Source organism: Megascapheus bottae, chromosome 28 (assembly GCF_031878675.1).
Source record: "Megascapheus bottae isolate mThoBot1 chromosome 28, mThoBot2.hap1, whole genome shotgun sequence".
In the NCBI taxonomy this organism is placed as follows: Eukaryota; Metazoa; Chordata; class Mammalia; order Rodentia; family Geomyidae; genus Megascapheus; species Megascapheus bottae.
Window position 1 is genome coordinate 13,961,336 of NC_143536.1, and position 26,889 is coordinate 13,988,224.

A 26,889-nucleotide genomic window follows, 5' to 3' on the forward strand; every position below is an offset into this window, starting at 1 on the left:
GCCACCTCTCACACCTCTCGGCTTGCAGCTCTGCCCGGGCGCCTCATTCTGCTTCCAGAGCAGCAGCTGCAGGGCAGCTCCCCAGCTCCCACCTATTGTAGGGGGGGGTTTCCTCCTTCTCTTGCCCGGGTCCAGGGCTGATCATTAACCGAGAGGCTGTGTAAGGAGCTTGCTTGAAGGGGTGGACAGGGAAGGATCTGCCACCCGCACGCCGCCATGGACAGCAGCACCTGGGGCCCCACGACCACCCCTGCCCCGATCCCCACCCACGAGCGCATCCGCAATGCCGCTGACATCTCTGTCATTGTCATCTACTTCTTGGTGGTGATGGCTGTGGGACTATGGGTATGTAGAGGGCCCCCCGGGATGCAGCGTGAGGGGGGGGTGTGGAGAGGGTCAGGGGTGTCAGGGAGAAGCTGTGGCCTGGCCGAGCTGTAAGGCATTCATGGGGTTTGTGGAGAGGAAGCCTTGGGAAAGCGGAGAGGAAGCAAAGGGTATGGGGTAAAGGAAGGATTTGTTATTATTATTATTATTGTTATTGTTGTTGTTGTTGTTGTAATTATTATTAGTTGTGGGGTTTTAACTCAGGGCCTGGGCACTGTCCCTGAGCTCTTTTTGCTTACTATGAGTAAAGCGGAGATAAACATCTTTGGGACTTTCCTGCCCAGGCTGGCTTTGAACCGACATCCTCACATCTCAGCCTCCTGTGTAGCTAGGATTACAGGCGTGAGCCTCGAGTGTCCAGCCAATGTGTTATTACTTTGGGGAGAGGTGAACAGATGGTTTAAGAGTGCCGAGGGGAGCCTGCCATGAAGGGGTTCTGGAGAAGGGGGACAGACCAACAGGCAGAAAATTGCCTACAGGGGAGAGAGAGGAAAGAGGGGCACAGATTTAACCTGCAGGGAAGGTCCCCTTGTTTCCTATCACAGAAACCCAGTTTCCCAGGTGAGAGAAGCAGCTGTACAGTCTCCAAGTCCCAGCCTTAGCCAGCTTATGAAGAATGCTGGGGGGTGGGGGCTGTCCCAGGGCCTGGAGTTAAATTAAAGATGAGGCAACTTGGGTGGAGTACTAGAAGTAGAAGAAAGACTTAAGGATGGCCAGGTGCTGGGAGGGGGGAGAGACAGAGAGAGAGAGAGAGAGAGAGAGAGAGAGAGAGAGAGAGAGAGAGAGAGAGAGAGAGAGAGAGAGAGAGAGAGAGAGAGAGAGAGAGAGGAAAGTATCCACATTTCCTTCTGTCTCCCTTGGGACTTGGGACATACCAAACCTGAGAAACTTGTTCTCATTCACTGGGGACTTAGAACGCTCATTAATGACAGATCGTGGCACACCCAACCACTAGAAAACAGGTGTGAATATTCCAGAGGTTATCATGGAGGAGAGAGCAGCAGGTAGACAGGTTGCTGGGATAGCCAGAGGTGCATTGAACTCTTGCCTTAGAGGAGAGGATGGGGGGGGGGGACTTTAACCCTTTCGTGGCCACGGAGCTTATTTTCAAGGATAAAATGCTATGGAGGTGTGGAAGTATTCGGCAGACTCTATCAGTATTCTCAGTTTTGTTTTTTTTTTGACATGGTCGAAAATGTCCATCTAGGAGCAAGACTATTTGCTGTGTGTGTGTGTGTGTGTGTGTGTGTGTGTGTGTGTGTGTGTGTGTCTATGTGGTCTTGAACTCAAGAGCTGGGCTTTGTTCTTGAGCTTTTGTGCTTGACTAGTTCTCTGCCACATGAGCCACAGTTCTACTTCTGGCTTTTTGGTGTTTCATGGGAGATAAGAGGCTCACAAACTTTTCTGCCTGGGCTGACTTTGAACCTTGGTTCTCAGATCTCAGCCTCTTGAATAGCTAGGATTATAGCCGTGAGCCACCAGGGTCCAGTAAGAGGACTTACATTTTATGATGAAGAGTCACTTTCTGCAGCCTCTGTTTACCCAAGTGTGAGTAGTCACTATTGCCTAGATTCTTAGGACTTGCCAAGGAAGTTACAAGAATTTTTAGAGATGGATTAAAAAAATCTTTTCTGAACTCTAGGAATTAAAATTCACAACCAACCAACCAACCAGCTACTATCATCAACAAAACTATTGTTGCCAGGCTCTGGTGGCTCATATTTGTCTTCAGTCTTAGCTATTTAGGAGGCTAAGATCTGAGGATTATAGTTCAAAGCCAGTCTGAAGAGAAAAGCTCATGAAATTCTTTTTTTTTAAATTGTAATGTATAGAGGGGGTACAGTTATATTCGCCAGGGTACATTACTTCTCACACATTGATACCCCTTCTCATGTTTTTGTCCCCATTTCCTTCCATCCACCCCTCCCAATATTCTTGTTTTCCCCCCTTCCCTTTCCTATTTCAAATAAACAAATAAACATATATACAATATGCAGGTAACAAAGTCAGATACTGTAACAATATGAGATTAACCACAGGGCAACAAAAGAGAAATAACAAAGTACATTAAGAACGACAATCACATAATATAGAGCTCTTGTTTCCATGTCCTGGGGATCCTTTCATTTAGCCTCATCCTATAGGGCCTTATGTATCTGGGTTTTGAGCTATTGTAATCCTCTGCTAGAAGAGTCCTAGGTTGGTACCAATTTATTACAAATGAGGGAAACCATTGAGCCTATGTTCCTATGAAGCCTGTGAAATTCTTACCTCCAATTAAATAATTGGTGTGACTAAAGTGGTAGAGTGCCAGCCTTGAGGAAAAGAAAGAAAGAAAGGAACAAGAAGAATGTGAGTCCCTAAGTTCAAGTCTGAGTACTAACACAAAAAATCGAAACAAAGAATGATTGTCATTTACCTCCAGGGTATGTTCTGGAGGCCGAATAACTGTTGTCAATTTAAGTAAAATGGGAAACATCAGTCAGCAGTCAGCATTGTCACACAACACCACAAGACAGGAAAGACAGGAGTGTGAGCCTCTATTTATTAGATGGAGAAGTTAAACCCTTATTATTTGCCTTAGATTTTGCAGTAGAGCTCAGGAATTATGACCCTTGGTTTTGTGTGTGTGCGCGCATGTGCGTGCGTGTGTGTGTGTGTGTGTGTGTGTGTGTGTGTGTGTGATAGGGGGCCTGGGTACTTCCCTGAACTCTTTTGCTCAAGGCTAGGGGTCTACCAGTTTGAGCCACAGTGCCACTTCCTGTTTTCTGGTGGTTCACTGGAGCTAAGAATGTCATGACTTTCCTGCCTGGGCTAACTTTGAACCAGGATTCTCAGATCTCAGCCTCCTGAATAGCTAGGATTACAGGTGTGAACTCCCAGAGCCCGGCTAACCCATGGTTTTCAATAACACCGGCTTTCTGCCACATTACTTCTTTTTTCATCCACTCCAGTTCATATGTCCTGGAGCCAAGTTACAAAGCCATCACTTGCTAACACATTTCCCGGACAATCTCTGATATTCTTACTTCTCTCAATCTCATTTTCATCTAAGCCTGTTGGTGCTTAATTTTTTTATGGTGTTTGCACTTTGGAAATATCTGTAAATCAGTATCACTTGTCTTGTTAAATGCTCCTTAATGAGCCTGCTAGGATTTGTTTATATCTGATCTTTCTCCATTAGCCAGTATTTCTTGACCTTGATTATTTAAATGTTGGATTTCTTCCAGTCAACAGTCCCCCCTTTTTTTGCTGTTGTTGTTGGGCTTGAACTCAGGGCCTGGACACCGTCTCTGAGCTCGTTGTTTTTTTTGTTGCCAGTCCTGGGCCTTGAACTCAGGGCCTGAGCACTGTCCTTGGGCTTTCTCAAGGCTAGAGCTCTACCACTTGAGCCACAGCACCATTTCTGGCTTTTTCTATGTATATGTGGTACCGAGGAATCAAACCTGAGTCTTTGTGCATGTTAGACAAGCACTCTACCACTAGGCCAAACTCCTGGATAAGCTTGTGTTTTTGTTGGTCGTGGGGCTAGAACTCTGGGCCTGGGCACTGTCCCTGAGCTCTTCAGCAAAAGGCTACCACCCTACCACTGGAGCCACAGTGCCACTTCCAGTTTTCTAGTGGTTAACCAGAGATAAGAGTCTCACAGACTTCAGTGCCTGGGCTGGCTCTGAACCACAATCCTCAGATCTCAGCCTCTTGAGTAGCTAGGATTACAGACGTGAGTCATTGGTGTCCAGCAACAGTCCTTTTTCTTTCTTTTTTTGGGTGCTAGTACTAGGGCTTGAACACAGGGCTTTGTGTTCTCACTAGATTTTTTTTTTTTTACTCAAGGCTGGTGCTCTACCATTTGAGCTATAGCTCCATTGCTGGCGTTTTGCTGGTTATTTGGAGATAAGATTCTCTTACATTTGTCTGCTCATCCTGGTTTCAAACTGCAATCCTCAGATCTCAGCCTCCTGAATAGCTAGGATTATAGGTGTGTGCTACTGGACTCCTCCTTATTTTCTCTTCTTCCTCCTCCTTCTCCTTCTTCCTCTTCCCCTTCCTCTCCTCCTCCTTCTTCTTCCTCCTCTTCTTCTTCCTCTCTCTCTCCTCCTCCTCCTCCTCCTCCTCCTCCATCTCCTCCTCCTCCTCCTCCTCTTCCTCCTCCATCTCCTCCTCCTCCTTCTCCTGCTACCCTCCTCTTGCTCCTGCTTTTCCTCCTCCTTCTTCTTGCCTGATCCTGGACTTGAGCTCAGGGCCTCGGCTTTGTCCTTGAACTTTTTCCCCCTCAACATTAGTGTTCTGTCACTCTATTATAACTCTACTTCTGACTTTTTGGTGGCTAACTGGAGATAAGAGTATCGCTTTCCTTCCAGGACTGGCTTGGAATTGGGATTCTCAGATCTCACCCCCCAGAGTAGCTAGGATTACAGGTGTGAGCTACCAGCGTCTGGCCCGAACTTATTCTTGCTGAGGTATTTCATTAAGCTCTCTTGTAATCTCCTTATGATAGGAGTTGTTTAAAACTCTTGACATGGTCCAAGTCTGACCCACAGTTTTTGGATGTCTCACAGGCTTAAAAAAGTTTTTTTTTTTTTAACACCAACAAAATAAAACGAATAGTAAATATGTAGCAGAGATTTTTTTTTATATCCCACAAAAACGAAAGTATTTCCCATGAGATCCCTTTTCTTGAGGCCCAGATGAATACGGTAAAATCAATATGAACATTGAATTGCTTCTAGGGGACACTGACCTTTCCCTTTGCAAGTGACTGTCAGGACCAGAGAGAGAGTGACCAGAAGGCATTCAGATGAATCAATGTCAGAGCTGGGATTCAAACTGAAGCCTTAGGAGGCCAAGGAAGCTGCTCTTTTTTTTGGGGGGGGGGTTCATAGGGCCTGGACTCTGGGTCTGGGCACTGTCCCTGAACTCTTCAGCTCAAAGCTACCACCCTACCCCTGGAGCCACAGCACCACTTCTGGTTTTCTGGTGATTAATTGGAGATAAGAACCTCATGGACTTTTTAGTGTCTGGGCTGGCTTTGAACTGTGATCCTCAGATCTCAGCCTCCTGAATAGCTAGGATTACAGGTGTGAGCCACCGGTGCCGGCTCTCTCACTTTATATATTGGAAGTCAATGACCATACCAGAGTCTTCTCCAGGCCTAATCTCTTTCTTAACCTGTTTTTCATTTAAACAGAGTTTTGAAATTCTTTCCTTTAGCTCCATTACATTGCTCGCTTTTCCTTCCTTCCTTCCTTCCTTCCTTCCTTCCTTCCTTCCTTCCTTCCTTCCTTCCTTTCTATTTTTTGGCCAGTACTGGAGCTTGAACTGAGGGCCTGGGCAATGGCCTTGGGCTTTTTCAGGGCTAATCTATACCGCTTGAGCCTCAGCACCACTTCTGGCCTTTTCTATTTGTTTTTATTTTTTATTTTTATTTTTGCCAGTCCTTGGCCTTAAACTCAGGGCATGGGCACTGTCCTTGGGCTTTCTCAAGGCTAGTGCTTTACCACTTGAGCCACAGCACCACTTCTGGCTTTTTTCTACGCATATCCTTAAACATTTCTGTTCAAGGCTAGCATTCTACCATTTTGAACTAGAGCTCTACTTCCAGTTTTCTGGTGGCTCATTGGAGAGAGGAGTCTCATGGACTTTCCTGACAGAGCTGACTTCAAACCTTGATCCTCAGGTCTTAGTCTTGTAAGTAACTAGGGTTCTAGACCTGAGCTGCCAGCACCCAGCCTTGAGCTTCTTTCCCGAATGATTCCAGCTCCACGCTCCAAACTCTGCTGTTCCATCTTTCCCCAAGTTTTACATTACTGAGATCAGCTGAGAAATATTTGCATATGGGTCCTTAGCATATTTTTTTCTGTGTTTCCAACCATGTCTGGTATTAATCAACCTTCTTGGACTTTGGAATGACCTTTCCACTGCCAACTACTGGAGACCGACTTCTTAGGGTTTCTGTTTCTTCTCTAACTACCTTGTCTACTTCTTGGATGTTTTGGTCATCTTGCTATTCCCAGGAAAACTATTACAGAGCCTTCAGAATACACCCTGAGGGAGGGACAAGTCTGCTAGGCATTCAGAAAGTGCTGAGCTATGCTCTCCCTGCACTTTCTAGGACTCAAGGGTACCTAGCAGATCTGTTGATTGATTGTGTGCAGAAAGGTTCTGCTTTGTGAGGGAATATGTCTAATAGCGCTTTGCAATCTGAACTCTAGCAGATCTGCTACCTGTTGCAGATACAGTTTGCTGAATGAGACATTGTAACTGCCTGGAATGTCACCACTGGCTTCTGTGGTCCCTTTGGAAAATACACACACCACTGATAGGGTCATATTACCAGTGTCTTTCAAGAACCTTCTTGAGTGCCTGCTAATGACAAATGTAGTCAATTGCTAAAGAATAGTTAGTGACAAAGAGAGGGGAAGAAGACAGGAGAACTAAGGCAGAGACCTCGTCCCATTTGGTCCTGGAGCACTGAGCCTGGGCCTGAGTATGGCTTAGATCAGGAGTAAAGTGCAGGCTGATTGGCTACAATTCCATAGGCGCCATGAGAAGTTTTGGTCATCATGTGTTGATGACCAGATTTTCAGTGGCTCCCTGTGGCCTATGAAAACAGCCTGCACTTTTATTTGTAGCTTAGTATTAAAGGTTCTGCATGCAGTGTCACTTCTCTGCCTCTTCACTCTTGTGTGACTGCCAGTTCCAGTGGCTGACATTCTACCAACACTCTTATATTAGTTATAATCAATTGCGGAGTAAGGATTCCTGCAAGTTCCTACTATATTCTTAGGATAAAAATTTTGAATTGGGGTTGGAATGTCTGCTCCTTTAAGTGATATTTATATAAGCCCTTTGCATTCTTATGGTATTTTTCACTTTTTGTTTTGTTTTGTACCAGGGCTTGAACTCAGGGCCTGAGTGCTGTCCCCTAGCCTTTCCTCTCAAGACTAGTACTCTCTACAACCTAAGCCACAGCTCCACTTCCAGATTTTTGGTGGCTAATTGGAGATAAGAGTCTCACTGATGGGCTGGGAGCACAGCCTAGTGCATGCACGAAGACCTGGGTTAGATTCCTTGGTACCACATATACAGAAAAGAACAAAAGCTGGAAGTGGTGCTGTGGCTCAAGTGGCAGAGTGCTAGTCTTGACCAAAAAGTGTCCAAGGACAGTGCCCAAGCCCTGAGTCAAGCTCTAGGACTGGCCAAAAAAAAGTTTCCTTGACTTTCCTGCCTGGGCTATCTTTAATCCCAACCCTCAGATCTCAGCCTTTTGAGCAGATATGATTACAGGCATGAGAAAAATAGCACCTAGCCATTTTCATGTTTTTTTTTTTTATGTCAGCTTTGTTGAGATATAATTTACCTACCATCTAGCATTTTTTTGAGGGGGTGGTACTGGATATTGCACCCAGGACCTTATCCATGGTAGTCTTATGCTCAACCATTCGAGCCATGCTACCAAGCCCTTCTGTTTTTCCATTTGCTTCTCAGCTAGGCTTTTGCTCATGTGACCTAGGAATGGCTTCAAATTCTCAAACCTCTTGGCTCTGCCTTTCAATACCTGGGATTACATCCAGCACCATCTAATACCTTTAAAAATATGTTATTTCATTAGGTTCTTTGATATGCTTATAGTTCATTTCCACTGTGAACAAACAGAACGAGGTGAAATGACTGACTTAAAGCCCCACAGTCAGCCAATCACACTGCCAGCTGTCCCGCAAACTGTTCAAGATTCCTGAAGCTCAGGTTCCTTGTGGGCTTCTGCCTCCTGGAGCTGATTATTGTGGAATCTTCAGGGAAATGAAGACATTCAAATGTTTCAGAAAACAAGAGTGGGTTACAGAAAGTACCAGTGGGTGAGGAGGTGTGTCCTTTTGCCTGGCAAGGTCACTTTTCTGGTTTTCTATTAAAATTTTGATTCTTTCTTCCTCAGGCTATGTTTTCCACTAACCGAGGAACAGTTGGAGGTTTCTTCTTGGCAGGCCGCAGTATGGTTTGGTGGCCGGTAAGTTTTTGTTTTGGAGATGTTGTTTGTTTGACTCTGAGACTTCCTTTAGGGATTCATTTTCTTCTTGGCATTGGGTGGTGATGATTTTTTCTTCTCACCTGGACACTTGAAAACGGAGGTGCTCAGCAGGTCTCTAGTGCACCCTTCCCTTCTTTTTCTTTCTTCCTTTCTTTTCTTTTGTTTTTGTGGGTCATGGGGCTTGAACTCAGCTTGGGTGCTGTCCCTGAGCTCTTCAGCTCAAGGCTACAGCACTACCCTTGAGCCAAGCCCCACTTCCCGTCTTCTTCTAGAATTAATTTAATTGGAGATAAAAGTCGCAGGCCCTTTTGTACCCACACTGGCTTTGAACCTTGATCCTCAGATCTCAGCCTTCTGAGTAGCTATCGCATGAGTCATTGTGCCTGGTTCTTTTTTCTTTTAATATTTTAAATATACCCTTCTTGAAGTAAAGATTTTTTTGTTTCATTTTATTTAGTCTAATTTTACTTGGCATAATTTCTGACCTATAACTAAAGACATTTTATTAAAAATGAGCAAGATAATTAAAAATAAGATACATCATTTAAAAATTTCTAAATGCTTAGAAAGTGAAAAATATGCTTTGAAATAACCCATGACCCAGAGAGAAAAGTTCTTAAGGGGAACTGAAGAAATTCACTGAGCTGAATAAACATGATCATATACACAAATTAAAAATATCATGTGCAGCTAAAGCAGTACTAAGATGGTAATCTGTAGCAATATATGCTTATTTTAGAAATTTCAGCTATTCTCAGTAGAGAATAGCTCCAAATAATATTTTTTTAAACCAAAATTTATTGTAAAGGTGATATACAGAGGGGTTATGGTTACTTAAGTCAGGTATTGAGTTATTTCTTTTTGAACAGTGCTACCTCTTTTCTCATTTTCTCCTTTTCTCTCTCTCCTACATCCTTAATTTATTATATTAACCTGTGGATAAATAAAGTTTAAACTCATTGAGAGGAGAAATAAAGACAAAGTGGGCGAGATAGGAGAAACAAAAAGAACAATTTTGAATGAATCTGATTTTCCATTTAGGCAGACATTGATGGCTCATGCCTGTAATCATTTCTATTTAGGAGGCAGAGAGTTGAGGATCAAGGTTGCAAGCTAGCCAGAGCAGAAAAGTCAGAGAGACTTCATTTCTAATTAGCCTGCAAAAAGTCATGGCTCAAGAAGTAGAGTACCAGTTGTGAGCAAAGAAGGCTGAGTGAGATCCTGAACAAGATCCTGAGTTTAAATCATGGTATGTTAAAAAAAAAAAAAAGGATTGAAATTTACATTTTAAAAGTTTTTTTTTTCTAGTCCTGGGGCTTGAACTCAGAGCCTAGGCACTGTCCTTGAGCTTTCTCAAGGCTTGTGCTTTACCATTTAAGCCACAGTACCATTTCTGGCCTTTTCTGTGTATATGGTACCAAGGAATCAAACCCAGGGCTTCGTGCATGTTAGGCCACATTCCTGGCCTGTGAAGATATCTTTTGGTTTTTTTAGAAAGGGAAAACTCAGGACCTTGTACTTACTAGGCAGGCACTCTATTAATCCATTCCTCTAGTCCTTCCTCCCCCCACCCTTTTTTTTTTCAGATAGGGTCTTGTGTTTTTTTCTGAGCTGGCCTCAAACCACCAGATTCCTGATTTTTGCCTCTTGAACTGCTGGGATTACAGGCATAAGTCACCAATGCTAAACTAGGATTCATCCAAAATTTTTTCAAACTATGATTTCCTGATTGCATCTTTCCAAGTATCTAGGATTACAGAGATGAGTCATTATTAGTGTCTGGCTCCTTCATGCTTTACATTTTTTTTTGGCCAGTATTGGGGTTTGAACTCAGGATCTGGATCCTATTGCTGAGCTTTTGTGCATAAGGCTACTGCTCTAACATTTGAGCTACAGCTCCACTTCCAGCTGGTTTTTTTGGTGCTCAACTGGAGGAGATAAGAGTCTCAAGGACATTTCTACCTGGCTGGCTTTCACCAGCAATCCTCCGATCTCAGCTTCCTGAGTAGTGGGGATTCCAGGCATGAACCACCAGTGCCCAGGCATCATGTTCTATTCTTAAATTAGCCAAGAGTACAGAGTTGATGCTGAGGGGATGGTGGTGAGGCCCTCATGAAGGTCTTCTGTCACACCTGGATGGCCTCCTTTCAGTTCTGTGTCAGGCTCTGGACTTGGTTACTTTCCTGACCACAGAAACTGAGGATCCAGCTCCCATCTTAAAGTTCAAGGTAACTGGGGGAGTCTAGAGCTATGCCACTGATATTATAGCCACTAGCACCACGGGCTATTTAAAACAAAGTTAAAGTTGGGCACTAGTGGCTCATGTCTATAATCCTAGCTACTCAGGAGGCTGAGATTGGAGGATCAGACAGAAAAGTCCCCACGAGACACTTATCTCTAATTAACCAGTCAAAGCGGTAGAGCACTAGCCTTGAGCTAAAGAGCTTAGGGACAGCGTCCAGGCCCTGAGTTCAGTTCCCACAATTAACAAGAAATAAACAGATAAATACAACAAAGTTAAAATTACAGAAAATACAAAGGAAAACTGCCTTCCTCGAACACATAGCCACATTTCATGTGCTTACGAGCTATTTGTGGATAGTGGGCAGTGCAGATCTAGAATGTTTCTTTATTGTGGTTTGATTGCACAGGGCTACTGTATGGATTTGAGATGTAAAATGATCATGAATTAGTGGATGGGAGATTTGATGACTTAGAATGGAACAGGACCTTGCCATTTTGTTATAGCTTTTAAGGTTTAAATTTATTTATTACTTTTTATTTTGTACTTATACTGTGGCTTGAACTCAGGGCTTGAGCACGGTCCTTTAGCTTTTCCTCTCAAGGCTGGTGCTTTATCACTTGAGCCCTGTCTCCACTTCTAACTTTTTGCTCATTAATTGAAAGTAAGAGTCTCACAAATTTTCCTGCCCGGGCTGGTTTTGAACTGTGATCCTTAGATCTCAGCCTCCTGAGTAGCTAGGATTATAAGCATGAGCTGCTGTCACCCAGTTTACTTTATTTTGAAAGGAGAGCATCCAATCTAATGCTTCAGTGCCCTCCTGTAACATCTAACACTTCAGTTTGTACTGAACCTCCTTTTCTCCTCCTTATCCCACAATAAGAAATAGGACTTTCAAGATAAATCATTGCATTTTCAGATAACTATGCTTCCTTCTATTGACTATAATCAAGCTGAAATTATATCTCTGTGTAAAAATTTAAGGCTGACTCACTAGGGGGAGAGGGAAGGCTGAATGCCTAATCTCTGGGTTCTGAGGGAAGAGATATGGGGTATTATCATCCTTAGGAGATTTGTCTGTTACACAAGCTCTGAGAATACATTGCAACTTTTTTTTCAATTTTTATTTTTGCCAGTCCTAAGGTTTGAACTCAGGGCCTGGACACAATCACTGAGTTTTTTCTTTTTCTTTCTTTCTTTCTTTTTTTTTTTTTTCTTCCCTCAAGGCTAGCATTCTCCTACTTGAGCCACAGCTCCACTTTTGGACTTTGTTGTTGTTGTTGGTTGTGGGGTTTGAATTCTGGGCCTGGGCATGGTCCCTGAGCTCTTCAGCTCAAGGCTACCACCCTATCCCTTGAGCCACAGTGCCACTTCTGGTTTTCTAGTGGCTTATTGGAGATAAGAATCTCATGGACTTTAGTGCCTGGGCTGGCTTTGCACTGCGATCCTCAGATCTCAGCCTCCTGAATACCTAGGATTACAGGCGTGAGCCACCATGCCCAGCCAGTTTTGGAGTTTTGATGGTCAATTGGAGATAAGAGTCTCATGGACTTTCCTGCCCAGGCTGGCTTTGAACTCTGGTCCTCAGATCTCAGCGTCCTGATAGGCGAGGATTACAGGTGTGAGCCACTGGCACCGGACAACACATTACAACATGGCCATCAGTGCTGTCTTTCTTCTGGTTAGTGCCTGAGTCTGGCTGGCCATTGAGGGTTGGTTGATGAGAGAGATTAGCATTACATGAGCAGGTTGGGCTCAGTGGTTTAATGGGGTTTCCAATGGGTTTATTTTCCTTTATGCATGGCTCAGGATTGGATTATTCTAATCAATAGAAAAACAGGCTACTATTCTTCTTTCATGCAGAAGTTACTGCTTCCTTAATGAAGGTGACATTTGATGCTTCTTTTGCCAGAGATAGTTTGTCATTATATAAATGGGTTCTGAAGCTTGACCAGGTCTCCGAACCACAGAACATAAGAATACTAGACATGGTTCAGTGTCTGGCCAGCAGCTAGGCAATGGACTGCCAAGAAATGAGAGGGGGATGTTTCCTTTAAGTTGCCAAGGCAACTTCCCCAGCACAACTCTTTGTGGTACACGGCACTTAGCAGCCTTCAGTGATGGTACCTGAAACCATGACCATCGAGCTGTGTGGATTTAACTTTCAGATTGATTGATCATGTGAATAAATTAACACAGTTTATAGGAGTGATCTATTTATACCACTGCAAAATCATTAATTCCAGCTATACACCGTCCACATTTTAAAATGAAACAATCATTTACAGTAATATAAATGGATAAGTAGATATATACACGGAAGTTATGTTAATTTTTTTCCTTCCTTCACTTTCCTTCCTTCCTTCCTTCCTTCCTTCCTTCCTTCCTTCCTTCCTTCTCTCCCTCCCCCCCCTCTTTGTTTCAGCGCACTTTTGTTTGGCTATCAATGCTATGGATTGATGCTCTAACATTTGTGTCATACCACCACTTCCAGGTTTGTTTGTTTTTTTCTGGTTAATGGGAGAAAAGAGTCCCATGGACTTTTCTGCCTGGGCTAGCATTGAATCTCAATCTTCAGATCTTTAGATATTGGAATAGCTAGGATTATATATGTGAACCACCAGAGCTCACCTGGGACGCTCTCTCTCTCTCTCTCTCTCTCTCTCTCTCTCTCTCTCTCTCTCTCTCTCTCTCTCTCTCTCTCTCTCTCTCATTTTTTTGGGCCAGTTCTGGGTCTTAAACTCAGGGCCTGAGCACTGTCCTTGGGCTTTCTCAAGGGTAGCACTCTACCACTTGAGCCACAACACCACTTCTGGCTTTTTCTATTATGTAATACCAAGGAACTGAACCCAGGTCTTTGTGTACTCTATCACTAGGCCAAACTCCCGCCCCTCCCTCTTTCTTTCTTTCTTTCTTTCTTTCTTTCTTTCTTTCTTTCTTTCTTTCTTTCTTTCTTTCTTTCTTTCTTTCTTGATTGTGGGGCTTGAACTCAGAGCCTGAGCACTGTCCTTACTCTACTACTTGAGCCACAGCACCATTTCCAGTTTTTGAGTGGTTAATTGGACTTTTCTGCCCAGGATGTCTTTGAACCATGATCCTCAGATCACAGCCTCCTGAGTAACTAGAATTACAGGTGTGACACAGTGGGGATTTCTTATAACCAAGCAGTGGCATTCTACAGGACAAACAGCAATGTTTCTTTTCTATTTTGTTGGTCTGCATTATTTATTTATTTATTTTTATTGTCGGGGTGATGTATAGTGGGGTTACAGTTACATTCATCAGGTAGTGGGTGCTGTTTCCTTCAAAATAAATTTTCTCCATGTGATATGTCTTTCTGGTAGTGAGTATCTTAGACACAATCAAGTGTGTTTGTATTTACTGGAGCTGGAACTCCTATTCGCTTGGCTGTTTTGTGTTTATTTTTATTCTTCACAGCTGGTGCTCTAGCACTTGAGCCATGCGGTTAGTCTAGTTCTTGGCTGGCTAATGGGAGATGAGTCTCCAGTCTGCCTGGATTGGCTTTAGAAGCTCAAGTCTCGGATCTCAGCCTTCAGAGTGGCTAGAATTACAAGTAGCATCATCAGCTCTTAACCCAATGGCTTCCAGGGGAAGGGGGAGTAGACAGACAGATAAACTTCCAGAAGAGAGTTCCAGGGAATTTAGGGGAAGGTAGAAAGTTCTGGAGAGAGCTTTGACAGAGGAGAGAGGTTGGAGGCAGTAGTCAGTCCCTGATTTTCTTTTGCGGGGGTGGGGGGTGGGGGGGATTGTGCTCTGGTGAAAATCCAGGAGCTCAGGAAAAAAGCCTTGTTCCTAAAGTTAGTGAGCCTTAAAGACAGAGGTTATACCTTAGACAAAAGTGAGGAACAATCTGTGGGTCAGAAGAGGGGCTCTGGGGCTGAAATTTTAAGAGTAATGAACTTTTGGCAATAGTCTCAGTTGAGTTTGAGTCAAGGCAACTCCACCAGCTGACTCACCTGCAACGACAACATGCCACTGACGTAACAGAGCAATGGTGTGGGGGTCAGGATTTTCCTTGTCTGTGGCTCTGTGGTTTGGCTCCTTGTACTGATTGCTGTTGGAGTGTCAGAGGACAATGGGAGAGCAGGAAGTTCACAGCCCAGCCCTGCAGAGGGGATTTCCCCGCTCTTTGGCAGCAGAAGTAACTTAAGAAGCCAGGACTCAATCACACATGCAGCTCAGGCCAGAGGAGGGCCGGGCTTTGAGAAGGGAATCTGGTGATATTTTCACCTTGGCAGAGTTGGCTCCATAGCAATGTGAGCTTCCACAGGGCTGAGCCAACCCACCCATAATCCCCTGGGACTCAGAAGCAAGCGTTCCAGAGGGAGAAGAGTGAGAAGTATGCAAAGAGCCAAAGGATTTGGCCTTGCCCACTTTGTGACACTGGGATAATTCATTCAACCTCTCTGAAACTCAAGAGCAGCTCTTCTGTAATGGGAAATAGTCAGAGGAGGAAATGACCAAGGCTCTTTTCAGAACTAAAGTTCCTAGATTCTAGGTGGCAGGGCAGAGGTACAAACACAGAAATGAATACAGCCATGCTACCTACTCAGTCTCTTACCAGCAAGGATCTTGAAGAAATCATGGACCAAATGTGGTTATTTATACCTAGAATCCCCACACTCAGGATGCTGAAGTAGGAAGATCAAAGGAGCTACAGAGAGTCTCAAACAAAACAAAACACAATGCAACAAAGTATAACACAACTGGAACAGCTGTGTTCCAGTTGGAACAACAACTGGAACGACAGCTGGAAGTACTTTTTTTCCCCTTATTACCAAACAATTATCTGAAAACAACATATTGCTGTGGTTTAAGATTCCGCGCCCCCCAGCCCTGAGATTTGAACTCAGGGCCTGGGCACTGTCCTTGAGCTTTCTCAAGGCTAATGCTCTACCACTTGAGCCACAGCACCACTTCTGGCCTTTTCTATGTATGTGGTACCAAGGAATCAAACCCAGGGCTCCATGCATGCTAAGCAAGCACTCTACCACTAGGCCACACTCTCAGCCTGTAGTGGTAGCCTTTACTCTCTATTCAACTGTGCCGATAGGGTATAAAAATATCCACAGGAAGCGGATGAATATGGTTTGTCTTCTGATCAAATGTTATCTGCAAAAACCAGATATTTTTGTTTTGTTCTGTTTTTGGTGCTGGTCCTAAGGCTTGAACTCAGGATCAGGGCATGATTCCTGAACTTTTTTTCCCCTCAAGTCTAGCCACTCTATCCCTTGAGCCCACAGCCTCACATATGGCTTTTTGGTAGTCCATTGGAGGTAAGAACCTCAAGGACTTTCTTGCCCTAGCTGGCTTTGAATCTTCATCCTCACATCTCAGCTTCTTGAGTAGCTAGGACTGCAGGCATGAGCTACTGGTACCTGGCAGATTTTTTGTTGTTGTTGTTTGATTTTTTTTAACTTGTTTTATTTTGATGTTTCTGTGCAGGTACTGGGGCTGGAACTCTGGGCCTGCACATAGTCCCTTATTTTTGTTTTGCTCAAGCTTGTACTCTAACACTTGAGCTACAGCTCCACTTCCAGCTTTCTGCTAGTTAGCTGGAAATCAGACTGGATAAACTTTCCTGCCTAGACTGGCTTTGAACTGTGGTCCTCAGATCTAAGTCTCTGGAATAGCTAAGACTGCACGTGTGAGGCATGGATGCCTGGCAGATTTGTTGATATGAAGATACATGTTCAGTCTCAGAGCAGGAAACTCAGATTTCTTCTCCTTCCTCCTCCTCCTCCTCCTTCTTCTTTCTTCTTCCTCTTCTTCTTCTTCTTCTTCTTCTTCTTCTTCTTCTTCTTCTTCTTCTTCTTCTTCTTCCTCTTCCTCTTCCTCTTCCTCTTCCTCTTCCTCTTCTTCTTCTTCTTCTTCTTCTTCTTCTTCTTCTTCTTCTTCTTCTTCTTCTTCTTTTTCTTCTTCTTCTTTCTTTTTGCTTTCAAATGGAACCTTTTGAAAGACAGTCACACCCCTTACCTGATTGAAGGCTCAGTGTTCTAGCTGCTAAGTACAGTAAAGAGGATGATAACTAACTTGATAGCCTGCTCAAGTACAAAGATACAGACAGAGCTGGGACTCTCTCTGCTCTTCTGATTGTTTAGGTCTCTTTCTTTTCCTTCTTCAAAATGGAAATGTATGAGGTTAATAGGTGTAGCTTAAAGATTAAGAAGAAAATCAAGAACTTCTTTATTATTTATGGATGTTCAGAAACCCGAATGAAAATGATTCTTTTTTTTTTTTTTGCCAGTCCTGGGCTTGAGCTCAGGGCCTGAGCATTGTCCTTGGACTTTCTCAAGGCTAGAGCTCTACCACTTGAGCCTCAGCACCACTTCCGGCTTTTTTCTACATGTGGTACCGAGGAATCGAACCCGGGTCTTCATGCATGCTAGGCAAGCACTTTAACCACTAGGCCAAACTCCCGGCCTGAAAATAATTCTTGAGTGAATAGGCAGCTTCTCAAAGTTTGAAAATGAATCTTGAGGTTTTTTTTAAAAAAATTATTCTCATTATTTGCCAATCATGGGGCCTGAACTCAGAGCCTAGGCAGTGTCTCCGAGCTTCTTTTACTCAGGCTAGAGCTCTACCACTTAAGCCACAACCCCACTTCTGTTTTTGTTTTTTCTTTCTGTTTCTGTGGTACTGAGGAATTGAACCAGAGCTTCATGCATGCTAGGCAAGCACTCTACCAGTAAGCCTTATTCCCAGCCCTAATCTTGAGTTTTAAAACCTAAAGAACTGGCCAGGGACCTGTGACTCATGCCTATAATCCTAGCTACACAGGACGCTGGGATCTGAGGACTGTGATTTGGAGGCAACTTGGTCAGGAAAATCCATGAGATTCTCACTGCAAACTAACCACCTACAAAGCTGGAAATGGATCAGAGGTTCAAGTGTTAGAGCGCTAGCTTTGTGTAAAAATACCAGGGCCTGAGTTCAAGCCTCAGGACTAGCATGTGCCTGTGTGCAGGTGTGCATATGCGCACACACACACACACACACACACACACACACACACACACACACCAGGAAAGCAGCCATGTATGATGTCACGGGGGGAGGGGAGAGCATCTTTGGAAGGTCTAAGCTAGGCAGAGCTCATGAAAGAGAAAGGACGAGAGACACCCAGTGCAAATCGACACAGGAGAGGCAGAAAACAGCGGGGGAAAAAGCTCCAGAAAGAAGTGAGAAGGAGAAACCAGTAGTTGCTTGTGGCTTTTTGGTGTTTGATTGGAGATAAGATTCCTACAGACTCTCCTTTCTGGGCTGGCTTTGAGCCCCAAATCCTCAGAGCTCAGCCTCCTGAGTGGCTAGGATTACAAGTGTAAGCCACTAGTGCTCTGTTTGTTATTATTTTAGACAAAGTTTTACTCTGTAGCCTTGGCTGGCCTTAAACTCATGATCTTCTGGTCTCAGCCTTCCAAGTGTTGGGATTACAGGCCTGTACTCCCATGCCTGGGTTATCCCAATCATTTTTATCTCATCTCCAGGCTCTCCCTTTAGCTGTGAACCAAATCATTAATGAACCTGTTTATCCATTTGGCTGTTCTTTCATTCTATAACTACATGGTAATTATCTACTATGTGCCAGATCCTGTGAGAAATGCTCACGTACCTCTGTGCAGATATCTGTAAACCACTCATATATAATACAAAATTACATATAATTTAATATTATACAATATATCATATACATGAAACATACATATCATATATCACTAAAATTACATTAATACACACATATTGATATATTATACATGTATTATATAGTGTAATATATTAGACATTATAATATATAACAATGTATAATATTACATACATAATTATATGATATATAATATAGTATGTAGTATATATAATCTATAACATGTTATATATTATATGATACATGTTACCTATAATATGCATTATATTCTGTACAATATATATTATATTATGTAGATTGCCTTATATAGATTACATTATATAGAATATACTGTACTATATATACTTATACTCTGTTACATATTATACTCTATTGCATATAATTATATATTGTATGAGATATCATATATATTTACAGCTATTATTTTCAGGAAGTATCTGGGAAGAAATACATTTGAGTGAAGGGCGTGTGGGAAGAGGAGCAGAGACTTCCTTAACCTCCAAAAGCAAGTCAGTGAGGGCCTTTTCTAAGACAGATGGGGCGGGAGGAGCCAGGTGTGTCCTGAAGAGATGGATGGATGGGGCGATGGGTGGCCAAGTCTTCAGGGTCAGACACAGAGGAGTCCCAGAGAGCTGATTCTCCAAGCAAAAGCCAGCATGTTCTTACAGCAGGCCTGATTATAAAGCAATAGAGCACCCCTATAAGAGCATGAAGGTGTGCTCCCCCCCAGCTCCCCTGCTCTCAGGCACTGGTGTAGGACAGGGGTTCGCAGATATGCGAATGAGCATGCTAAGGATACACACAGCATCTAGGAGCTTTCCAAGGACTGGGAGAGCATGGCCAAGAGCAGGATTGGAGAGTGGGTTTCTCTGATGACACATTATCCTCAGAGCCTAGATGGAGATGTGTGTGTGTGTGTGAACCCCCAGTGTAATGAGAAGGAAATGAGGCTTTCAGATCATTTCTCGGGGTGGACAAATCCCCGTGGGAAGAAGCCACTTCCAGTGTAGTCAACCATTTCACCAGAACTGCGGTGGAACAGGACGCCGAGTAAATGTACTGGGCCAGAGCCCTGGACCTGCGCCCTGGCTCCCTGGCAAACTGGTGGGGTTGGTCTTCCCTTTCTACCTGACTACCCCATCATGGCCATCTATCATGCTGTACCCCAGAAGTGTGGATAATTAATTCTTCCATGTCAAAACCAACAAAGGAAGAGGTAGGCTGTGGGAGAGCCGGAGGCTAGTCACATAATCCATGCAGAAGAAACAGGAGAGTCAAAGGCCCCGAGCTACAAAGGAACTTGACATAGGGGAAGCACTGAAAATGGATCGGCCAGAGCGATCCTCCAGACTAGATTCTTTTGGTGGGTTGGTGATTCTAAAGATGGGTTAATTTAGAATTGGTGGGTGGGTGGGTTTAGTCTAGGAACCTTGACTTCTAAATGCCACCACAAGACTTCCCTGGCTTAAAATTGTGTGTGTGTGTGTGTGAAAAATCATTGGGAAAATATGGATTTGGCATGATTTGCTGTCATTTTGCTTTGTGGGGCAGGGAGAGATGTACTTGGAGCTCATAAATGAAAGACTGCTATTGTCTGTGAGGTAGGAGCTGACAAACCAAACGGATGTTGAGAGAATGCTCCTGCTCAGCTAAGTCTAAATATTTACCAGAGTCTCAGGAGTAACAGATTCCCATCACACGGGCCCCACCCTCCTTTCTGTTCCAATCCAGGAAGTCCAGTCTCTGAGATGAAACTGGCTACCTTCAAACACTGAACCTTTCCAATACCCCTTCCCCCATTTTTAAAAACACACCTAAAGAGAGTTGGGAGTTTGGTCTAGTGGTAGAGTGCTTGCCTAGCATGCTTGAAGGCCTGGGTTCGATTCCTCAGTACCACATACATAGAAAAAAGCTGGAAGTGGTGCTGTGTCTCAAGTGGCAGACCCCTGGCCTTGAGAAAAAAAAGTCCAAGGACAGTGCTCACACCCTGAGTTCAAGCCCCAGGATTGGCAAAACCAAACCAAAACCAAAGACAAAATACACCTGAAGAAAGGGAAAGAAGCTAATTAAAGCCAAAGACCCCAAAAGTGTGGTCATCCCAGGGAAAGTCCTTCAAAGAACGGACTTCTAGTTCAAGGAAATGCACGCCAGGAGGCTGAAGCATGTGTTGTCAGGAGGGGGAGGGGTGAGGCCAAGGGAAGGAGGAATGGGAGGGGAAGGGGGATGGAGGCAATGTCCATATGTGAGAATGGAACCAGGAACTAGAGGATGGATGAGGTTGGAAGAGATGGGGGAGAATGATGGAAGCAGGTGATGATTATCAAGATGCAGTGTGCTCAGACATGGAGATACTTGAAGATAAAACAAATAAAGTAAGAAAAAGGACCAAAGGCCAGTTCATCAGAGGGTGAAGGAAGAAGCTGGGCACATGTTGTACTTGAGTTATTGTCAGATGAGTAGCCAGCTCTCACCACCCTGTTCCCATTTAGGGAAAGATAAGAGAGACTATTTAAGAAGCAGGAGGAAGGTCTGGGATGCCATGGCCTTCAGATATCTTTCTGTGGGACTTCAGGAAAGTGATTGATTCTCTCCTCTGATCCTTAATCTCCTCATCTGTACTATAAAGATGAGAATAATACAAACTGTACAGAACTATTGTTGGGCATTAAATAAGACAAAGGCATGGACAGGTGCAGGCAGCCTGTGCCCGTAGTCCTAGCTACTCAATAGATTATGATCTAGAGGACTGAGTTTCGAAGCCAGCTCAGGCAGAAAAGTCTGAGTGATTCCATCTCCAAAATAACCAGCAAAAAGCTGGACTGGAGATATGGATCAAGTGGCAGAGAACCAGTTGTGAGCAAGGAAGTTGAATAAACATAAGGCCTTGAGTTTAAGCCTCTGTACTAACAAAGAAGAAGGAAGAGGAGAACGGAGAGGAGAAGGAGGAGGACTTGGCAATTATCCTCTCTCTCATTCTCCCCAGATGTAGCTCTCAAGATGTGGTTACCTGAGTCTCACAGCAGCAAAATGACTGGCTTAAGCTCACACATAGCAGGGCTGAAATCAAGCAGAGTGGAAGGCTTCCAAGATACATATGCAGGAAAGAAAAGGAACATCTCCAGGCACTGATGGCTTACATTGTGAATCCAGCTACTCAGGAGGCTGAGATCTGACCATCTCAGTTCAAAGCAAGCCTGGGAAGAAAAGTCCGTGATATTCTGTGATCAGTTAATGAGCAAAATGCTAGCCTGCAAATGTGGCTCAAGGAGTAAAGCACCAGCAGTGATTAAAGAAACCAAGCAAGAATCTCTCTCTCTCTCTCTCTCTCTCTCTCTCTCTCTCTCTCTCTCTCTCTCTCTCTCTCTCTCTCTCTCTCACACACACACACACACACACAGAAAGTCAGTACACTGAATGGTGTTTTAAGTATGATTATTGATTTAGGGCACTTTAAAATGTATTTTTACAATTGACATGGACTAATTGGGTACATTTACGGAGAATAGTATGATATTTCAATACATGTATGTAATATGCAATGAGCAGATCAGGATAAATAGAATATTCAATTACTTCAATGTTCATTTCCTTGATTTGTGAACTTTCAAAATCCTCCCTGATACCTATTTTGAAATACTCAGTTTTTAAATTGCCAATCTTGGGGCTTGAGCTCCCAAGGACCGAGGCACTGTCCTTGAGCTTTCTCAAGGTAGTGTTCTACCCTCGAGACACAATACCACTTTGAGCTTTTTCTTTGTCTGTGGTACTGAGGAAGTGAACCCAGGGCTTTGGGCATGGCAGGCAAGCACTCTACCGCTAGGCCACACTCCCAGTCTCACAATTTTTTTTTCAAATTTATTGGTTGGCTTTGATTTTGAAGTGCAACTTATCAACTTCCTTGGACAATTTTGGCTTCTGATCCTGTTTGTGCATAGAATGTTTATTTCTTAAGGTTACTGTGTACAATTCTAATCATTTTCCTTTGGGGCTCTAATTTTGTTTTCATTTGAAAATAACATGATTGCTTAATCATTTCCAAGGCAGTTGCAGCTCTCATATGAAATGGGCGGGGTTAAAGTAACTGTTTTCTGTTTCGCATTGCACAAACCTAATTGCAGTTAGTGGCAGTGACAGTTTCATGTCTTTCGGTAACATCAATACAAGCACCTAATTTTCCTGCTAGTCTTGTTCTTAGAGCTCAGGCTCTACCAGGTGAGTCAGAGAGAGCTGTGGAATTGTTCTTCCAAAGGCTTTAAACAATTGTGTTCTGATTATAAAATTATACAATCCTACTATGAAATGTTGGAAAAAGTACAACTGGGAAAAGTGCAAAAATAAATTTCTTTCTTTTTTTTCTTTTTCTTTTTGGTGTTAGTCATGGGACTTAAACTCAGGGCCTGGATTCTATTTCTGAACTTTTTTTGCTCACTTGAGTCACAGACCCACTTCCAGTTTTTTGGTGGTTCATTGGAGATAAGCATCTCATGGATTTTCCTGCCTGGGCTGGCTTCAAACTATGATCCTCAGATCTCAGCTTTCCGAGCAGCTAGGACTATAGGCATGAGCCATAGATTGCCTGATTCCACTAGTTTCATCTTGAAAGATAAACACTGTTATAGTAGAGCATTTTCTCACCACAGATGCACACATACATATGCGTGTGTGTTTAAGTACTGGAAGATCAGGCCAGGAACTAAAGCTCAAGCCTATATTCCTAGCTACTTAAGCAGAAGATCACAGTTCCAGGCCAGCACAGGCAAAAAGTTTGAGAGTCCCTTTCAACCAGTGCTTGGGTATGGGGATGCCAACCTATCATCTCAGCTACAGGGAAAGCACAGATGGGTAGATGGTAGTCCAGGGTGGCCTTGGCATAAAGCAACACCTAATTTCAAAAATAACTTACACATAGAAGGCTGTGGGAGTGGCTCAAGTGGTAAAGCACCCACCTGGCAAACGTGAGGCCAGTGTTGAAAAAAAAAAAAACAACCCTTCCTTTGCTCTCTTCCTGTTTTTCCTTCCCGTCCCCACCCACAAGTTATAGAATTCATTTTCAACACAGTGTTGAAATGTACCACGGATGCATTTGTTCATCCTTTGTCCCTTCATATCTCTGTCCCTCTTACCTTCTTCCTTTAAAAAAACAACTTTAATGACTTGGATTCCAATTTTGTCCATGTGAATAAATACTTCAGTTACATTCACCCCCTTTTACCTCCCTTCTCCTCTGATGTCCCTATCTTCCCTAAAAAAAAAACAAAAAACCTCCAAACCAAAAAAACCAAAACCCCAAAACAAAAACAAAAACCCAGTTTCTGCTTTACATTCCTGTCTTTCTTTTTTCTATTTCTTTTTGTGTCAGTCCTGGGGCTTGAACTTGGGGCCTCAGTGCTGTTCCTGAGCTTCTTTTGCTCAATGCTAGCACTCCACCATTTGACTCACGGCTCCTACATTCAGCTTTTTTGGTAGTTTATTGGAGCTAAGAGTCTCACAGATGTTCCTACCTGGGGCTGGCATTGAACCTTGATCCTCAGATCTCAGCCTCCTGAGTAGCGAGGATTATAGGTGTGAGCCACTGGTGCCTGGCTTTTCGTTTTCTTTGAAGTCTAGATCCCACCTATGAGGAAGAACCTGCTCCATGAGCTTTTGCAGCCTGGAGTCTCCTTCATATCCTTGAACACCCCAACTGCTCTCAGCACAATCCTTCCTGGCATGGCCCTACCCTATGCAACCAGAAGGAGAAATGGCAGCTGGAAGGCATTTAGTTACCAGAGGTCCTGATGACCAGGAGAGAAGTACAAAAAGATTTGCTCTCATTTGCCATGTAGAGTCCACTTGCAAGATGGAAATGGCATGAACAAAAATGGCTGGGGCTGGGCGCTGGTGGCCCCCGCCTATAATCCTAGCTTCTCAGGTGGCTGCGATCTGAGGATTGCAGAAAGTAACCACCAAAAAAAAAAAAAAAAAAAAAGAGTTGGAAGTGAAGCTGTGGTACCGTGCTAGCCATGAGCACAAAAGCTCAGGGATAGAGCCCAGGCCCTGAGTTCAAGTCCCAGGGCGAACACACACACACACACACACACACACACACACACACACACACACACGGATTTGACTATTTCATCCCAATCTTTTTGTCATCTAGATCTCAGAACTCTGACTTTATAGTTAGGAACAGTAGTTCTACTTCTAAGACCGGTCAAAACTAAGTTGAGGAAATGATGACTTTGAATAGAGTCTAAACTTTATCGTGCATAAAAAAATAATCAGCAGAAAGCTGGGTGCCAGTGGCTCACCTGTAATCACACATAGGCTTTATAACAATTTGTTCCCCTCTGATACTGGGGGGGCTTGAACTCAGGGCCTTGCACTCTTTTTCAGCTTCCTTGATTATGTCTGATGCTCTACCACTTGAGCCAGACATCCAGCCCAGCTTTTTCCTGGTTAATTGGAGATGGAGTTCTTCAGACTTTTCTGTCTGGGTTGGTTTTGAACCATGATCCTCTAAGTCTCAACCTTCTGACTAGTTAGGATTATAGATTTGAGCCACTCACTGGTGTTTGGCTTTCTTGAATTTCTGTGAAAGGTGAAATAATGGTTTTGTTTTTTTTAAACCTGGAGCAAAGGGATGCTAAGTAAGGTTAGCCAGTGAGGGAATAGTCATTATAGGTTCCTCATCTCTTTGGGGGCCTGTACAATCTGTCGGAGAGGAGATGGGAGGCCCCTAAAGTGTAAGCACCCAGATAGTAAGAGGCCTAGAAAGCATTCTAACATATCTACATATGTGTGTTTGTAAATACATATGCGTATATAAACATATGTATATATATTTCACTTAGGGCCTTACACTTGTTTGAAAGGCAATCTACCATCTGAGTTGCACCTCTAGCCCTGCTTTTTGCGGGCTATTTTGGAGATGGAGCTTAGCGAACTTTTCTGCCTTGAACTACAATCCTGTAGATCTCATCTTCCTGAATAGTTAAGTTTACACTCAGGTGCCACCAGTGCCAGTCTCAAATGAGGGTTTGTTTTTTTAAGCTCCTGCTGCTTTTGTAGTAGAGAGAATTTTGCTTTTGCTTTAAAATCTTGCTGAGTTCTTAGGACTTAGAGCTTTAAAGCCTGGAGCTGTCAGAAAGGTTGCCCGCTAGGTCCCTAGGAGGGGGTGATGGCCCGGACACAATTCCATTTGTGCACACAATTCCATTTGTGCTTTGAGGAGGTCACCAGCTTATGAGGGTGAGTTTGTGGGGGTGACTGATAGGAGGGTGAAACTTGAGGTCATCCAATTCTTGTTCTGTCTAGAGCTAGACAGGCAGCCAAGGGTGATGTAGAAAGTTCTAGAAGCCAAAACATCATGAAGGTAGAATTAGGGTTTGGGGTGAATGAGAGTGTACAGTTTATGCAGTAAAGGGAAGGAGAGTAGAATGAGTTCAAGGTGGTGCCTGAGAGAAATGGATCTATGCATTCTAGTATTGCAAAACAAGCAAACAAACAACTCTCTGGCTCCATTCTGTTCCCTTCTCAGAGGATGAGGGGAAGGTGTCAGGACTGCCTGAGATGTGTTAAAGTCCAAGGATGTCTCCCTCTCTCTGGGGTGGGGGGGTTATGGGAGAAGGCTTGTTGAATTTAATATTAATCTAATTCAGTTAATCATTTCTGATAATGATGTTTCTAATGGTACAGCATTAGGTTTAATAATTGATCAAGCGAAAGGTGATAAATTATATATATAAAAAAAGAATGGCTCAGAGCAGGTGGGCTGGTAGCTTTCAGAAGCTTCTTGGAGTAATCTGTCTTCTGGGAAATACAGGTTTTGTTTTAGATTTGAACCTTCTTAGGGACATTAGAAAAGTACATGCATGAAAATAAAACAGTGAAATCTATTGGAATTGTGTAGGAAGTAGGGATGGAGGGGAGAGAGTGATAGGGGGGCTTGAGCTCAGGGCCTGAGCACTGTCCTTGGAGTTTCTCAAAGCTAGAGCTCTACCACTTGAGCCTCAGCACCACTTCCGCCTTTTTTCTGTGTATGTGGTACTGAGGAATCGAACCTGGGTCTTCGTGCATGCTAGGCAAGCACTTTAACCACTAGGCCAAACTCCTGGCCCCAAGGGTGCTTTAAATAAGGGTACATTGCATATGCCACCACAGACCCTCCTGTGTGACTAATATGTGCTAATAGAATGTTTAAATAAATCAATTAACAAGGACAAATTAGAAAAAGAACCGGTAAGCCTCTTCCCATCTCTTTGGCAAACACAGTAGCAATTATACAATGTATCCCTAACCTACTAGGGTTGAGTTAAGCATAAAGTTCTTCAACTTCATGATGATGTCAAAGCTTACCAAGGCAGCCATTCCATTTTGAGAATATCAAAATGCATGAGTTCTCATTTGTCACCTTTCACTCGAGCAACAATTACAGCTAATGCTGTACTTACTACTAAGAACATAATTATCACTGAGTTATGTAACACCCTTCTATAGAACAGACTTTGTGTTAGATGAGTTTTCCTGTTAAAGTGTTCTGACAGATCTTAATGTTGGCTTGACTAAGGCCATGGTATTGGTAGATTAGGT

At 43.5% G+C, this 26,889-nt stretch overlaps 1 protein-coding gene across 1 annotated transcript in view; it reads left to right on the top strand.

Moving 5' to 3' along the window:
• Positions 1–216: 216 nt before the first annotated feature.
• The window catches only part of Slc5a1 (solute carrier family 5 member 1), a 60,723-nt gene continuing 34,050 nt past the window's right edge, over positions 217–26,889 (top strand). Inside the window, exons 1-2 of the mRNA XM_090320150.1 lie at positions 217–345; positions 8,318–8,389. Of these exons, the coding sequence (XP_090176276.1) occupies positions 217–345; positions 8,318–8,389 (201 nt within the window). The remainder of the gene's footprint in view (positions 346–8,317; positions 8,390–26,889) is intronic.